Here is a 16,912-nt window from a genome sequence, read left to right on the forward strand (position 1 = left end):
CGTTTTATTTTTTATCTGATTGGCCGAGGGGAAGATGCAAGTTTTCCAAACCTTTTTGAAAAAAGAAAATTTAACGGCAAAACCAATGCAATATCAGACTACCTTTTTGCACTCAATTTGGTAATCGAAATCGACAATATAATATTGTAAACTTAGCTTTGTTTGTCGACTGGAGATGTATTCCATAAGATATAAGTATGTTGCTTTTAATGTTGTTTTGTGGGTTTTTCATCAGGTATTAACACCTTTAATCACCCTATGAACTACACCAAGGAACAGCTGAGCGAGGAAAATCTGTAAGTTAGGCCCTGAAGCCGAGTTTGTATTTTGGAAATGACAAGGAAATCAAACCACCAAGTAGAAGACTGGTCAAAGGCGCGATCTCTACACTTAGGGACATGTCACCTTTTTTCAGGAAAAGGAGGGGTGGGGGGTGAGGGGTGGACTGATGCATTTTTATCTTCCTCTACATAATTTCCCGTGGCCCTGTTCTTGTCACACTGCATAAAGTCATGTGCCCCCTCCCCCCTCCCCCCTCCCCCCTCCCCCCTCCCTGTGAGTGGCTTGTCGTTGGTCCTTACTTTTTTCTGTTGTAGAAAGGAAAATGAACTGCACAAGAAAACGTGACCGACCGCTGAGAAATAGTTGCAGCTTAACAGTTCATGACCCCCTCCCCATTTACACCAGCCACCCTTCCCCTATTACAAATGACAGGTCCTTTGTTCAATAACTTGATGGACTTTTTCTCGTTTACTCATTCGGCTTAAATTTTTCATCTTTTATTGCTGTAATTTCTTTATTCAATCCTTAGTCACCTTTTTGTCTTTTTCGTTTATCATCACCTTTTTTGTGTTTCGCTATCGGCGCAAACCAATCTTTTATAGACTTCTTTGCACCGAAAGAAGACGCACCTGTTCCATAAGCTGCCACTTGCCACTTTAAGTAGTCAGTTCTTTCAATAGAAGCCTATTGCCCAAAAGTTCGAAAGATTTAGGATGAAGACCACTCAAACTTGTTACAGTGCTACATTGATCCCTCTTGTATCATTTTTTTTTTAAGTTTCAACCGTATTGTTGACGTGCTTGTGGCCATCTGTGTGGTGTTCGCCTTGTCGTTCGTTCCCGCCAGCTTTGTTGTCTACCTAGTCAACGAGCGAGCCTGCAAAGCCAAGCATCTGCACCTGGTCAGCGGTGTGCGCCCGTTCATCTACTGGCTCGCTACGTACGTCTGGGACTTGGTGAGTAGGGGCTGAAAGGTAGATATAAATACAGATCCTCGTACACGACACCACAGAGAAAAGTTTCCCTTCCTTCCTTCCTTTCTCCCAGCACTGTTTTTTTTTTTTTTCGTCTTTGCCTTCCTCGACGGTACTGTCATGATTACTAACGTGTCATTTTTATTTTTACAGTTCAACTACCTTATTCCAGCAGTGTGTTGCATCTTCATTTTCTTGGCCTTTGGTGAAGACTCTTACACTTCATCAAGTAATTTCGCACCGACCTTCCTTCTTCTTATCCTTTACGGGTATGTTCAACTTGAATGTCCTTTTTCAATGGAAAGAAAAAAATTCACCAAAATTATTACACGGATCAATTTGAACCCAATAGTGAATTGCGTTGCATGGAAGTACCAATTGATAGTAATTTTCTTCTCTGAAAAGTCACACGCCAGGTTTTCATTGTCATGCTTGTGCGCTCTGATTAAACACAAGGGGCAAGATTTTTCTTCGCTATTCTGCTCTTAACCCTTTAACCCCTAAGAGTGACCAGCTTCTAATTTCTCTTTACAATATCACCCCTGAATCACACATTAAATCCACGAGAATGAAGGATCACTTACTAGAAAGCTCTCGGTTTTTAAACAAATTCTCCTAGCCAGGACTATATAAAATGTATGTAGAACAGTATGGAGAACATGCATACTGATATTGGGGTGTAAAGGGTTAGGCGTTTACGCATATCTTTATAAATTTGTGTATTGAATTTAGAGTTTTACGGAGTTAACGCCTTTATACTGATGAGTAGACTATTCTCATCTCTTGTTTCTATGGATTATGGGTAATGTTACATGGTAATCACATGATATTGTTCTGGTTCTTTCCAACCTCACAGATGGGCCATCACACCTCTCATGTACCCGGCGTCTTTTCTGTTCAAGGAGTCAAGCACAGCTTACATCGTTTTGATTTGTGTCAACATATTTATTGGAATCAACACTACTCTGGCTACATTCATCTTGGAGTTCTTTGTTGACGATCAGGTGAGGGATTGAAACGAATATAGATCTTAAGATTTTAAACTCGGAAATGCCTGAAAACTATTTCCGAGTTGTTGCACCATTGTTTTCTTCGCTGGGGTTCTTGTATTATTACTCTCATTTAACTGTTGCGTTCTTGGTTTATAAATGTAGGAGCTCATTGCGGTTGTCGATATGCTGAAGAAAATTTTCCTGATTTTTCCAAATTTCTGTCTGGGCCGAGGATTAATCGATCTAGCTAGAAATCAGTTTATGGATGTATTTGAGAGGTTTGGTGAGTATCTTGTTTGTTGTTTGTATTTTCTTTACGAACAGTGGTATGAAGCAATGTAACCCATCCTTCTCACACTTCCCCTCTCCCCCGAACATAAATGGCGATTTTTTTTCCTCTTCTTTCCCTCCCCCCTACCTTTTTTTTATCAGTACAATTTCGGATGATTATGCCCATTTCAGAGAACGAACAGTTATCTTGTGTGACGTTTAGTTAACTATAGATTTTATAAGGAACCACGGTAGCCTTTTTATTCGTTTCACCCTCAGGATTTGAAAACTAACTCTCCTTTCCATCAGTAAAACAAACAAAAAATCTTCGTTTTGTTGTGTGCGTATGGACACATCATGACACAAATATTGTTCTACTTTATATTTATTGCTTTGTTTTTATTTTCCTTTTAGGGCAAAATTTGGTGCGAGATCCATTCAGCTGGGACATCACTGGCCGAAACATTATGATGTTGATCATTCAAGGCTTTGTGTTCTTTTTCTTCACTGTCTTGATCGAGTATCGCTTCTTCCTGCCGAAAAGGTTTGCTAGTTGTCTTTCCTTGTGATACTTTTGCAGTGTACTTTACGAAGTATGGAGTTGCTGCGATTACAGGGCAACTGCCGCTGATTACCATGCAAGCGAGTCACATTTGTTCTTGGAAACCTGCAATGAGTAGCTAAAGCCTAGGCAAACTCTACTACTTTTCAATCTTTTCCCATAATTTTAATTTATCTCCTCCTCTCCCCCATTTTAATGTTGCCTGGTGTTAAGAAAATGCTCACTGATTTCAGGGAAAATGTCTTTTTTTTGGGGGGGGGGGGGGGGAGTTTGAATTAACTTGGTAGATATGAATTACAAAATTTCTGTTAACTGTGGGTGAGGTTTTCGAGTACTTAGTAAGGGGAGGCGTGCCAACTAATTTCGTCATTCATTGTAGTCATAGTCTTGAGGATTTAAAAAGTTAAAGTTGTAGTAATGTGTCTCTTTCCCTACTAGACGGGTGAATGTCACCCTCAAACCATCAGAAAACGAAGATGAAGACGTAGAAAAGGAACGAGAACGAATTGAAAGAGGAGAAGGAACGGATGACATTCTGCGACTCAAGAATCTCACTAAGGTAAGTTTTAAACCGAGCGTGAGACGTTCTGGCACAAGTCTAGCGTTTTCCTTATATCAGAAAAACTCAGGAGACACATTTGCTTGACTTATCTGCGCGCTCCAAGTGGTTTCTAAAAGGACTCAACCCATCTATGTCTGACTCGTACTTGCCACTGCTTCCTCACACCTTTTCTGCGCTTAAAGGCAACGTTCAATCGAGAAATAATCCGCGATTTCGTTTGTTTTACTTTGCTCTGTGATTGGTCCAGAAAACATGCGCCAATATACTCAACTAAGGAGGTAAAGTTTAAGCCAGTCACGACTTAGTCACTCACGTTTTCCTGCGTTTCAGCCGGACAAGAGGTTTGCTTGTTCCTACTTCGAATTGTGATTGGCTCCTTGTAATTTTACGTTGGTCCTGACTGGCCGTTTTGGTTGCTTCTCTTATTTTTCACCATACCCCAAATGAACTAGGCGTAAATAATATTTTGTGTACACTTCCTTTAATTTTTTACACCCTAACATCAGTAAGCACACTCTCCACACTATTTTCTATACATTTCCTGTGGTACCTACAAGGAGAAGCCTCTTGAGTTGGTGATCAATTTCTTTATTCTCCTGACCTTAATGTTTGATTCAGTGGTGAAACTGTGGGGAGAAATTGGATGCTTATCGCTCTTAGTGGTTTAAAGGTCAAGGTATCAGCGGCTGATGTGCTGTTTGTGTTTCTGGTTGTTTTTTTGTGGTGCGACCAATTTTTGGATCAATATCAGTATCTGGGCAACTGCCCACCTACCCCTCTCCTAACCTAACTTTAACCTTAACTTGTTATCAATTGACTTTTGTTAGGTTGGGGGAGGGGTAGGTGGGCAGTTGCCCAGATACTGATATTGATCCCAATTTTTTAACGGACGTAAAACAAAACTGTACCCAATGAAAAGATACCAACTCATGTTTCTGTTGCTTTGTGGAATTGTATTGAGCCAACTCCTCTATTTTACAGGTGTACAAAACTAGACGGATGAGGAACGTGGCGGTGAATCGGCTGTGTGTCGGGGTCCCCAAAGGCGAGGTGAGACCAGTTTAATCGGTTTTTATGGGATGTCCATATTGAATTGACTAAGTATTTCATCATGAGAGAGAGAGAATATTCCAGGTGTCAATATGTAATAACTGAGGAATTTTATAAACCTCTAATTGATTTATTTTGGTCAAATGGAAGTCTGATAAAGGTAACAAAACTTCCATTGCACTTTTCTTTAACGAGGTGCCAACGCTCGAAGCTTGAGTTCTTTAAAATTGTTGATGATTGTTTATAAACTTGTGTGTGATAATGAACTTAGACTTCTAACAAGCGACTCTCTTATTTTCCTCTCAGTGTTTTGGATTGCTTGGAGTGAACGGCGCTGGAAAAACAAGCACCTTCAAGATGTTGACAGGCGATATTTCAGTAACTTCAGGAGAAGCCTTTGTCGATGGCTACAGGTGAAGTGTCTTCAGTTTGGTTGGTTACTTTCGATACACAACTGAAAATTTCGGTAATACTTGATTCAGCGTCGGAGTTAATTTGGACTTGCGTTGGTTTACCTTACTTCGCTTTGTGATTAGTCCTAAAAAACTCACGCCTGTCTCTCAACGAATCAGATGCGATCAGTTAAGTGCGTTATCCAGGGGTTTCAATGATCTTTTTCTTAAGCAGCTGCCGATGGTGTAATATTAATAAGCAGCTGTGCCCGGAATAGGGTCAGTAGGGGAAAACTAAACACGAGAACCTGCTCCTAGACTAAACACACGGCGGCGAGAGGTCTCGTTGGTGGCGGCTGACCAGCGGTTATCGACTTTAATGGAAACGCTTGGCCTTATCCCTCGCCTCACGCGGTTTTCTGAATTTCGTTTTCCATCCTGATCAACACCTTCTGATGTTTCACTATGTTTAGATTGGCCATTTTGATTATTTTAGTTTTGTTTGTCTAGTACTCACTCGAAATGAGCTCTACTAGTGGTTAACTGTTCTCATCCTTCGTTTTATTGTTATTTTTTTACCATCAGTGTCTTAACTGACATTCACAACGCGCACCAATCCATGGGATACTGTCCTCAGTTTGATGGGCTGGATAGTAAGCTGACTGCCGTTGAACACCTTCGACTGTATGCACGCCTCAGAGGAGTTCCCGAAAAAGACGTCAAACAGGTTTGACAGGTTTCCTTATTAACGCTTTAGCTTCCGGAACATATCAATACCCAACTTTTCGTGACAATTTGTATATATATTATTTATCTCCCAGCCAATGAGGGTATAAAGAAATGATTGAATAACAGATCTTGTAAGAGAAATTTTTCCATAGTTGTTAGCTATAGGGCCCATCTCTGTGGTTGTGTAGCCACATAAAAAAGAAATGGAGGCAAACGATTAAATGGAACAGAAAACACTGCTTAACCCCGAGACCTTAGGAAAGTTGAGGGGAAACAAAATCCTTTTTCCTCGTGGAGACCAGGTCACGTGCGAGTCGCTCTTGGGAAGTAGTGACTGTTCACCCATGGTACGTCACGTATTCTCCTCCAATCGGAAAACATATGTGGATTACGAGCCGGTATAACAATCTCTTTGATCACTTTTGTTTACAGGTCGTCGAGAGCCTCATTGCTCGGATGAATTTGACTGAATACGCCAACAGATGTGCAGGAGGGTACAGCGGAGGAAACAAGAGAAAACTTTCCACAGCTATTGCTTTAGTTGGCAATCCACCAATTGTTTTCCTGGTTGGTCACCGTTGTCTTTTTTTTCCTAAATTTGTCTCCTTGGTTTCTTTTGAAGAAGTGCGTCACTTCTCGTTCATCTTCGCGATCCGTTCCAGTCTCCTCCTTTTCCCAACACCCCAACATCAGTTTGCATATTTTCCATACTACTCCCTATACATTTCCTAAGGTGCTGATAAGAGGAATTTCTCTAACAATCAAGAGCCTCTTCAGTCAGTGATCATTTTCTTTACTCTCGTGACCTTAACGCGTGATTCAGGGGCGGTATTGTAAGGAGAAATTAGATGCTAGTCACTCTTAGTGGTTAAAGGATTAAAGTTGTAAACGAGCTGCACATGTGGTGTAAAAACGCTTGGTAATTTCGTTACATTACGTTGTGTTACTTTCCGTTACTTGTTGTGGTCATGAAATCTCAATTTTTCTTTTCAGGACGAACCGACCACAGGTATGGATCCAAAAGCTCGCCGATTCTTGTGGAACGTAATCACTAGTCTCGTAAAAGAAGGACGCACAGTCATTTTGACTTCCCACAGGTAAACCGTCAGAGAAGATGAGTAAACTTATATGAATCAATATATCTAACCGCTGTTCACAAGTAGGAAAACTGAATCAGTTATGCAACATATATTCGTCAGTCTGCGGAGTTTGCCAAAGATAATATCTATTGAAAACCTGGGCTCTCAAGGGCAAATGATAGCTACTGGTTGGGAACTAGTAAAAACATTTTTCTTTCTTCTGGGAAAGAGTTGACATGCGGTTCATGCCAAGTCTTTTTTTGATCTCGATTACTTCTCTTTTACGCAGTAAAGGAAAGTTGAGCTTCCAACGGATCTAAGGGATTTAACTTTATATCTGACCACTTTGTTATCTCTTTGCTGTTTCCCTCTTAGTATGGAAGAATGTGAAGCACTGTGTAGTCGAGTTGCCATCATGGTCAATGGACAATTTAAGTGTCTCGGTAGTCCACAGCACCTCAAGAACAAGTAAGTGATGAAACCATTCACAGTCAACCCTTTGACTCCTCAGATATGATAAACAATTCTCCCGACAAGTCATTGTACATCTCCACGTTACGTTTTGCTTGTTCTTTCGCATTTAAGATAAATGTAGACTTATGAATTTTGTTATGTGTGTAATAGATATGGAGATGGCTATACAGTGACTCTGCGAATTGGAGGAGAAAATCCCAATCTGGAAGCTGTGTCGGAGTTCATAAAAAGCTTATTTCCTAGTGCTGTTCTCAAGGTATCGATTGCGTTGTATACCCTGAATTGTTGTTACTAAGACACGTGACACACCCTTCCTAGCCATCTGAACCACCTCCCAACCTACTTACTTACCAACCTGCGTGCAAACCTGTCTGCCTTTTTACCCATCGATAGACTTGCGTACCAATATATCTCCCTATCTGCTTATTTATCCAACGAGTACTTACTTAATGTTTTACTTACTCAATTACCCACCTATCTAACTTTCCATCTTTCATGTGGCCTCCCTTCCAGTCAAACTTCGTTAAAACTTGCCTACCCTCTGTTCACCTTTCCTCCCATTCTATCCGGTTAACATTCCTACCTTTTACTTTCCTACTCGCTCGTCTACTTACGCCACCTGTGTTCCACGCTTCTTTCCATTCATCTCCCGACCCGAGAGGCCACAAACCCCGTAGCTTCGTAACATAGTTTCCATCCTTTTCCTTCCCAACCGACGCTCCTGTCTGTGTACCTACGGTTACCTTTGGTTTCTTCTTCTAAAAAGCCTATCACCTTGTCTGCCAACCCATGAACAATACGAGTTTATATCTTCTTCGTTAACTGATTGGCTTGCTTTCGACTTTCTCTGCAGGACCAGCATCATAACCAGTTGCAGTATCAATTCCCATCTCAAGGCCTTGTTCTCTCTAAAGTGTTTGGTCACATCGAAGCCAACCGAAAAATATTCGACATTGAAGACTATTCCGTTTCACAGACAACCCTTGATCAGGTATGTTGATCTTAATATGACCAACATCCGCCAGGTTTTATATCAGATGGATAGCCCAAGAGAGAATAAGGTCCTATTAGTTATGATGAGAGAGTGAAAACCAAAAGATCGCTAAGTTAAGACAGCCAAAGTCAACCCTAGGGGTTTCAATGAAACCCGGTTGCTGGCGTTACACCGCCGTCTGTAGGACCTCTTAAAGCTTTCTTTTTGACCTGCGGGGTGTAATGCTTGGGTTTTGCGTTACGGCACCTTCTACGGGCGACGCAGTGTTTTAAAGTGTTTTATAAGACGAAGTCCTCCCTCTTTGTTTTAATGCATACATACATATACGCGTCATCACTATGTACAATCGAATTTAAATCAAGTGAAATTTAATTAAACGAACACACAAGACCGCTACTGTAGCTTTTCTTTCGCGCTCTGCTTCAGTACTTCGTAGCTGACCTAGTTCTCCCACATTCCTCTTAAACTGTCCGTCGGCTGGTAATGAAATAGCTATGCTAGTATTTAATTTTATGTCTCTCTGTTTAGGTGTTCATTAACTTTGCAAAGAATCAGACGGATGGTGAAGAAAATGAAGACGTTGCCAGTTACCCGCGTGAGTTCGCGATCAGCGAACCGCCGTACCGTGACGAGGACGCCGGGCCAAGAGCGTCGTTTGTCCGTTTGTCCGATTATCCACGTTTTGGGGATGTTGAGGTCTGAATCTCCCTTAAAAAGTTAGAGAGAACGAAGAAAAGAAATTCTGATTCCTCTCCGGAAATTGCCCTTTCTAAATCACCGCCATTTCTTTTCTACCGACAAACAAGCAGTTCAGTTCAGTTCACAGAAAAATTTTTTAACTGTACGAAATGTTTCCATCAATGGAGGTATCTCTTTAGTGGGGGAACATGAACAAAGGTAATAGATACAGTTTAGATAGGATCAATGGTTGTGTCCCATGAACAAAGGTTTTCCGTAAGTATAAGTGTGTCAAAAGAGAAGTTGCATTTTAAACTTAACCCTTTAACTCCCAAGATCTTATTGTTAATTCTCCCCTCTTGCTGCTACATATTTCTTTATAAATCGGGAGCAAGAATTTGGTGATAGATCAAGATAGTGACTTTTACCCGATGAGTTTGAATATCCTCATCACCTGTTTGCTGGTTACATGTATGGATATTTTAGAGAGTAGTTTCATGTGAATCAATTCTGGGGGTTAAAGGTTTAAGACATTGAATTGAATTTGTAGAAGGTAGAAATATAGGGTCTGGTGGCTTTTGAATTATCGTTTTTACTTTTAAGTACCTATGCCTTTTAAACGGCAGTAATTTTTGACTTTGAACCTATTCTATCTTGTTTCGTTGTCTGCTATTTCTTAGTTTGCTGTTAAAAATTTTACTGCCGATGTAATTTGAGCATTTTTTAAGACGCTTACTGTTAGGTTTAAACTGATTTAGCTTTTTTTAGTGGAGAAAAGAAATGATAATTGGAATCTGTTGAGAGTAGATATATAAAAGAGCGTGGATGCCAGTAGAATTTTCTGACTAGAACTCTGCCTTCATCGTTAAATCTATAATTTTCCTAAGTTGGAATCGGTTTACTGTTGTCTATTTCTATTCTGACATCCGAAAAAAGGTTTCTATTTTCACATGCGCAATGTTAGTGCTCTGGATGCTCGATCAAGGCTGAAACTCAAGCGGGATTCGTAGAGAAAAGCTAAATGGGTTCAGTCATCTTTTTTGCTATAATGTTTCTAAATGCGGCGTTGTCTGTTTGTCTCCCAAGCTACTTGGCAAAATAATGGAGGTTATCTAAGTTGGGAAGTGGCGACGGCGAAACGAAAACCCAACAGGGGAGGAGACGGACAAAACACAGATTCTCGTCTCTCTCCCTTACCCCCTCCCTCTCTCCCCACCCCCTCTCCTCTCTCCCTGCCCTCCTGTCCTTCGGCTCCGCGGTTGCTTGGTAGGAATTATTAAGTTAGGCTGGGACAACTGGAATCTTTAGGTCTACCGGATCTGAGGCTACAAGCTCCCGATGTCTTTTTAACGTATTCCTTTTGCTTTTAAGGATAGGAAATAGCTTGTAAAATGTATGTTTTCAAAGAAACGGGTTGCAAAACAACCTTTAAATTATTAGACTTAGTACGCCCTCAATAAATTTTGAACATTGGTACCTAGTACACATCTCGGTAGAAAATAACAGAGGTAAGCCTGGTAACAACAGTCTGGCACTGTTGTTCTGTTGTTCAGCTTCATCCGTTTTTTTCTGCTGCGATTAGACTTGGTAACAAGTAGTGTTATTACATATATAAATTGTCTAAGAACTTATTTTGTAAATGTTTTATTTTTAGGTATCTTTATATTTGTTGTACTTGTTTAAGACATGAAATTTCTCAATAAGAGAAACACGTAGGTTAAATACAGGAAACATTTCTTTCGAAGAGAAACTTCCTAAAAATCCTTGTGTTTTGAAAAAGCTAGGAAAAGACTTGGAGTCCTCCAATAAATTGCTTAATGTTACAAAAATCTTAATGTTTACTATTCTTGTCTTTGAGTACTTTTTATTAAATTATTTACTTTGTTTACTCGCTGCGCGACTTTTCTGAACCAATTACAACAAAACACAAAACCAAAGCGATCCCAGATTTCTTTCGGCACTCAGCTGAAACTTTCTCTGAAGGCGCTGACTCTTCTGACACAGATTCTAAAACCGCCCTTGGGCCTTCCATTTAGATATTGGATCTACGACCCCATAACTTTCGCTTCAACTGCCACTCTGTCGTCTACCAAGTCCAGTAATACTTCTAAGAGTGGAACACCAAACGTTCCTTGTCGCTTTAGCGCAGATTCCACCTCCGCCAGCCAGGCTTTCTCCTGTTCGATCCTAAGCCTCACCTCTTCTCTTTGACTGGCACTTTCGTCCATAATGTCGTCGAGATCTGCAGATGATAAGTTCAGAATCGAACACGCCTTACTTTGAGCTTCTTTCACAGCCGCCTTTGAAGTTTCTCGCCATTGCTTCTCGTGCAGTGCTTCTAGTTTCCGTCGCATTATGCGTGTTCGCGAAAGGGTTTCTTCCACAAGTGTTCTAACGAACGCTTGAAACTCTTCTATTCGCTCCTGTGCCTTGTCGAGCTTTCGTTGAAGCGAGGCTAGGGTGGCTTCACTCTGATTGGCTAACCCCTGAAGCTGCAATGTGGCCGCCGCTTCCATCTCACTGACAGCTAATTTGGCTTGGTTGCGCAGAGTCTGGGACCTTTTAAAGAAATTATGCAGGAAAATCATTGAGATTAATTCAGGAATATTTAATCATTTCTTTAAAATTTAGATTAAAAACTTTCATTCCGAGCCTATGTTAGCTCATTCATACTCGGAAATTCGGTGCGATTTATTCATTACCATTCGGAGAAAATAAGAAATTATGTGTTACACTACCCACGCAAAAGTGAGATAAAATTTTGAAACAAAAAAAAACAAAAAGGATCTTACTGGGGTAACGTATTACATTCTAGGAAGTTAACTGATTCAAAATTTCCCCTTGTAAGGATAGAGGGTGCAATACATTTCCTGTTTCCAAAAGCATACCTGTTCAGTTGATGCATCTTTTTCTTGAGTTCACTCTGACAACTCAACAGCTGCTGATGGTGGTGTTGTTTCTCCCGAGTCTCGCCGTCCAAACGATGTTCAAGTGTCTCGATTCTCACTCTGCTTACTTTCTCTCTTTCCTTTAACTGCGAGAGTTTTTCTTCCATATTCTTGGCTGTCTCCGCATCTTTTTTAGCTTTTCCTTCAACTTCTTTCATCTTAGATTTCATTTCGTCCACTAAAGTTTTCTTCTGAGTCACTGCGTGCTCAAGCCTTATGTTGTTTTCTTGAATGTATTTAATCTTTGCTCTCAACTGTTCGTTTTCGCTGTTTAATGTTCTAACAATGTTGGCTAACCGAATGCATTCCATCGTTGCTTGTCGTAACTCCTCTTCCAAACGCTTCCACTCTGCTATCGACAAAGAACTCGGTTTGGAATCAATTTCACTTCTCTCTTTCAGCTCTTCCGCCAAACGCTCTTTCTCCCGCGTGCAAAGCTTCAAGCTATCATTCAAATGCTGCACTGAATTCCTGGTGACATGTAACTTGTTTAGCAATGCGTTGTATTCCGTTTGTAAACTTTCATAGTCACTTGTCTGAACACTCAGAGCTTTCACTGCTTTGTCCTTGGACTGTCGAAGCGCATTTACTTCTTGCGTGAGACTAAGGATTCGCTGCCTCATGCTCGCCCATTCGTTACGTCTGGGAGTTTTCCTCACGACTTTTTTCGGCTGCGGAGTACCTTGCCGACGAGCTCTAGTCTCTGTAGTGACAGCACTTCTCTTTTCCGCACTAGGCTTGACATTATACGTGTCCTCTTCGTCCATTGATGGGGCATCTTCTGCATCTAAGTTCACATGAACGCTAGTGTCGACAAAACGAGGGACAGGGTCTGTTTGCGTTCCATGTGTCGAGGAGACTTTCCTTTCTGATTCTCCGGCATCCTTAGAAGGGCTTGATAAAATTCGATTAGCAATGCGTTTGACTTGCTCGTCGTAACTACTCAAAGATTCAACGTGCTGTTTGGCAAATTCTGCATCCTCTTGAGCGGTTTCACTGATATTATCAGGTCGTGCCATTCCGTCTGGTACTGCACCAGACATTTCTCTTTCATTCCTATTCGCTTCTTTATTGACAAGTTCATCATAACGCTTTTTAAGATTCTCGAACTCTTCCGCTAAACCGCTGAACTCCTCCGCAAGAGATTTATTTTGGCCTTGTATGGCTTTCATCTCATGCCGCAGAATTTGGTTCCCCTCCTCCAGCTCACTACACATCGTCTGTCCTCGGAGAGCTTTTTCTTGCCAACTCTGTAACTGATCTTCGAGTTTCTCCACTTCAAGTCGATGTGCTTCAAACGCCTGTGTCTCTGCTGAAATTTTATGCCTAAGCACGTTGCTCTCTTCTCTTTCTTCACGGAGGTGAACTTGAAGTTCTTGGATGTTTGCGACATTGAGAGAATGCTGCACTCGAAGAATATCAATCTCTTCTAAAACATCATGTCTTTCTTTAGCCAGTTCTTCATATTCGTGCCTGTAGTAAGCCAATTCCTTCCATACTTGATCACTGTCCAAGTGCCTCAGTTCACGTTCTTCCGGCCTTTCCGGAAGTGGCTTCACGCTTCCGGTTTCGTCAGCATTTGAAGCCTCGTAAGTTTTAATTTGTTCCAAGACAAGTTGGTAATTCTCTTTGAGCATCCTATAGCGTTGTTGCCGCTGCGCATGTGCGCGTCGCGTCTCCACAAGTTCCGCTTCTTTAAGCTCCAAAAGTTTCTTCAATTCATCAATTGTATCGCGACTTTCGCCCAGCCGAGTCTCCAGGTCACGAAGTACTGCTATTTTATCGAACTTTCTTTCCAACGATTCTTCATTTCCTACGATTTTAGATGGAGAGTCATCAATGGTCTCGTAGCAGCGATTAGTAAGTTCTTTTCCATCACGCTCTTGCAAGCTTTCTAGTTCAATGCCTTCACCGCGTCTGCAACTTCTTCCATCCCCTATCTTTGCCTCTGTCCTCGCCTTCCTCTCCATTGTTCTTCCCTTGCTTTCTCGTTCATCATCACGTCTTGAAACGTCTCCCGAACGAATTCCCTCTCGCACGGCATCCTTCAATTCTTCAATTATCAATTCCTTGACGTTAAGATCCTCTCGCTGTTTGCTTGAGTTTTCCTTTAATTTCTCAATATCCTGCAGCAGTTTAGTCTCTTTTTCTTGATACTCCGAACATCGGATTTGCAAATCAGCGACAGAATTTTGCAAGGACGCGAGTCCTCTACGGTATTCTTGCTCGCGATCCATCAGAGCTTGCCGACTCCTTTGTTCATTCTCCTCGAGTTGCTGTATGATCCTTTCCTTCTCCGACATTTGCACCATAGACTGCTTGCATTCTTCTCCGACTAGTTCAAATTCCCTCTTCGCTGCCTCCAAGTCGCTCTCTAATTTTCCAATTGTTTCACCTTGTTCTTGCAATGACTGTAACTGCTGTTGTAAAAGATTTTCCTTGTTAGTCAATTCTATCTCAGCTTTTTCACAATTCTTGGCAACTTCGGTGTTTTTTAAGGTCAGGGCACTTACTTCACAATCCAATGTCTTGATCTTTTCCTCAAGAGTTGCATTAACTTCGATAACCGAAGCCATATTCAACTTTTCCTCGCTAAAATCACTCACTTGCTTCTCTAATACAGCGATCCTAATTTTTAGCTGATTCTTCTCCTCTTCAATACTATCCAGATTTTCTTTAACGGTTTGATCATCGACTTCTTTCTGCGCCTGATGAGCTTTCAACAAAGTGGACAAATAGCTATTTTCTTCGCTTAGTTCTCTTTGTTTTGTTGAAAACTTCTTTTGTTCCTCGTCCAGCTTCTGTTTTAATTCTTCGTTCTCGATTAGTAAGTCGTGATATCGCGTCTTGCTGTAGTGTGCTTCATCCTCCGCTGACAATAGCCTCTCTTTGAACTCTTTGATCTTTTCATCCTTCATCTGTAAAATCTCTAAAACTTTCTTGTCTTTGTGCTCACTCTTCTCTTGTTCGCGTGCTACCACCATGCTCACAACAGAGGTCACATCAGGTTGTGATGATTGCAATCTCCGCCATAAATTCCACACAAAATCCTTATCAGCTTTACATTGAGAAAGTTCTTCTAGAAGAGCTCGATTTTCCTCTACCAGATCTTCCATGGCTTTCTGCTGATAAGCTCCTTCCATGATGTTCAAAAGAGCAATCGATCGCTACAACATCGTGTCCAACGTCACATCATCATACGTCGATTTCAACCGGAAATAGAGTCATTCCCCGTTAGAATGGAAGCATAAAGTCTCATTTTTTATCTAGCATCGTTCTATCGTGCATATCTGCTCTCAAAACGTCAAAAACTTGGTCAAAATCGAGTAGAACTCAACAGACTCTTCCAACCGCCATTGCCGCCATATTTGTTTTGGGACCTAATTCCTACTCGGAATGTAAAGAAGTAAGAGATCTGGGTACAAGCTATGAGATACCGCTTCCCTCCCTCCGCCTCTCTCGTCTAGAAATTTTAAGGCAACTTCACGACTAATTGACTACGGATATAAATTATAAAGTGAACCGTTCTACATAGCTTTCGAAAACATTTAACAATTAAAAAAAGACTTTTAGTGTCAGCGACAATCGAGCGAAGTTAAAAAGGCATTTTTTAAGCGACACTGACACGGAAAGGCAGTCTCCTCTAACCATGACAGGACGGAAAACGCGTGCACTGTAAGTACCTTCCGCTGTCCCATACAAAGCCTTAGAAAACTTTTCTAAGGCTTTGTATGGGACAACGGGAGGTACTTACAGTGCACGCATTATCCGTCCTGTCATGGACGAATCTCAGGGGTCCTCAGGGTATTTGAAGAAAACTTCAAGGGTTTGTAGTCAAGAGAAACAGACAGTGATGATGTAAGAAGTTGTAAAAATGCAACTTCACCGCTTAAAACCTCAACAAGACCAATGCCAGATACGAACGTAACGCTGTTTGAAAGCCATCGAAGGGTCTCACGTGAAATGTCTAATTGTTCTGAATGCCGCTATCGATTTTCATTGCAAGTCCGGCAAGAGCAAGTGACGATTGAGAACTGTCATTGATATCTCTCAAAATCACAATACATAGATTGATAATCATAAACTAATCTGAAATAAAAACACGAAAAAATTTATTATAAAAATGACGTTTATAAAGATATTCAGATTATTATTACTTTTTATTTTATCAATATTATCATTAGCAAAGCAAAGAATTAGAAAAAAATTGTTGACATCCGATAATAATCGAAAATAGTTGATAAGAATCAACTTATGCCCTCTGTTACAGAATTTTGCCCCATCAGGTCGATAAATGTTTATGTGAGATACATGTTGGTGGAGGCCGTGCGTGGGTGATCTGCGTGGGAACGAATTTTAACTTCGAGTGTTAATGACATCTCTCACAAGTTATGAGTAAGCCATGCAAACGTATGAAAGATGTCATCAACGCGAGAAAAATGCATTCGTATCCACGAGCAGGCATGCTGTTTTCATATATACTGATAACGTGTTTAGATCACAGACAACTTTAAAACATTTTAAGAGCACCGGATACCACCTGCTCGTAAACTTCACTCGCAAAGCAAAAACCTTTACTACTGACTTCAAAGTGAAACAAAATTTTAAAAAAGTTTTTCTCTCAAAAAGATAGTTCGTATTTATCAAGTTTCGTAATGTAAAAGAAAAGTGTTATATTGCTTAGCTCGGTCCCATTTCGTCATCCAGAATTCACGTGCGAGGATGTTAAAGGTACGTTAGTTGCGTGCGGGACATCACGTTTTCGAATGGGAGAAATACTGATATTCCATCAATGTGTATACAATAGTTAGTGCTTTTCGACGAGAAATCCAGTCTGTTATCGGGAAGCGATTAAGAAAAACGTTAGTCTTATTCAAGCCACGGTAAACACTTCTTTGACAAAATGTTAATTATATCATCCGGTAGA

At 40.9% G+C, this 16,912-nt stretch overlaps 2 protein-coding genes across 5 annotated transcripts in view; one reads left to right on the forward strand and one right to left on the reverse strand.

Moving 5' to 3' along the window:
• LOC113673233 (phospholipid-transporting ATPase ABCA1) overlaps nucleotides 1-10,866 on the forward strand; it is a 38,498-nt gene extending 27,632 nt beyond the window's left edge. For all 4 annotated transcript variants that reach the window (XM_027189616.2, XM_027189617.2, XM_027189618.2 and 1 more), the window contains exons 34-49: nucleotides 236-296; nucleotides 1,060-1,237; nucleotides 1,409-1,524; nucleotides 2,112-2,259; nucleotides 2,410-2,530; nucleotides 2,932-3,061; nucleotides 3,518-3,638; nucleotides 4,623-4,691; nucleotides 4,998-5,104; nucleotides 5,669-5,810; nucleotides 6,245-6,379; nucleotides 6,806-6,909; nucleotides 7,267-7,359; nucleotides 7,516-7,621; nucleotides 8,219-8,356; nucleotides 8,888-10,866. In XM_027189616.2, the coding sequence (XP_027045417.2) occupies nucleotides 236-296; nucleotides 1,060-1,237; nucleotides 1,409-1,524; nucleotides 2,112-2,259; nucleotides 2,410-2,530; nucleotides 2,932-3,061; nucleotides 3,518-3,638; nucleotides 4,623-4,691; nucleotides 4,998-5,104; nucleotides 5,669-5,810; nucleotides 6,245-6,379; nucleotides 6,806-6,909; nucleotides 7,267-7,359; nucleotides 7,516-7,621; nucleotides 8,219-8,356; nucleotides 8,888-9,061 (1,943 nt within the window). In that variant the 3' untranslated portion in view covers nucleotides 9,062-10,866. The remainder of the gene's footprint in view (nucleotides 1-235; nucleotides 297-1,059; nucleotides 1,238-1,408; nucleotides 1,525-2,111; nucleotides 2,260-2,409; nucleotides 2,531-2,931; nucleotides 3,062-3,517; nucleotides 3,639-4,622; nucleotides 4,692-4,997; nucleotides 5,105-5,668; nucleotides 5,811-6,244; nucleotides 6,380-6,805; nucleotides 6,910-7,266; nucleotides 7,360-7,515; nucleotides 7,622-8,218; nucleotides 8,357-8,887) is intronic.
• LOC113673234 (centlein) lies at nucleotides 10,432-15,633 on the reverse strand. Its single transcript, XM_027189619.2, has 2 exons — nucleotides 11,926-15,633; nucleotides 10,432-11,596 (listed from the first exon to the last, which is right to left on the reverse strand). Exons 1-2 carry the CDS (start codon nucleotides 15,126-15,128, stop codon nucleotides 11,083-11,085), a joined length of 3,717 nt encoding a protein of 1,238 aa, XP_027045420.2. The 5' UTR covers nucleotides 15,129-15,633; the 3' UTR covers nucleotides 10,432-11,082.
• Nucleotides 15,634-16,912: the final 1,279 nt, after the last annotated feature.

Source organism: Pocillopora damicornis, chromosome 11 (genome assembly GCF_964200805.1).
Source record: "Pocillopora damicornis chromosome 11, jaPocDami1.2, whole genome shotgun sequence".
Classification (NCBI taxonomy): domain Eukaryota; kingdom Metazoa; phylum Cnidaria; class Anthozoa; order Scleractinia; family Pocilloporidae; genus Pocillopora; species Pocillopora damicornis.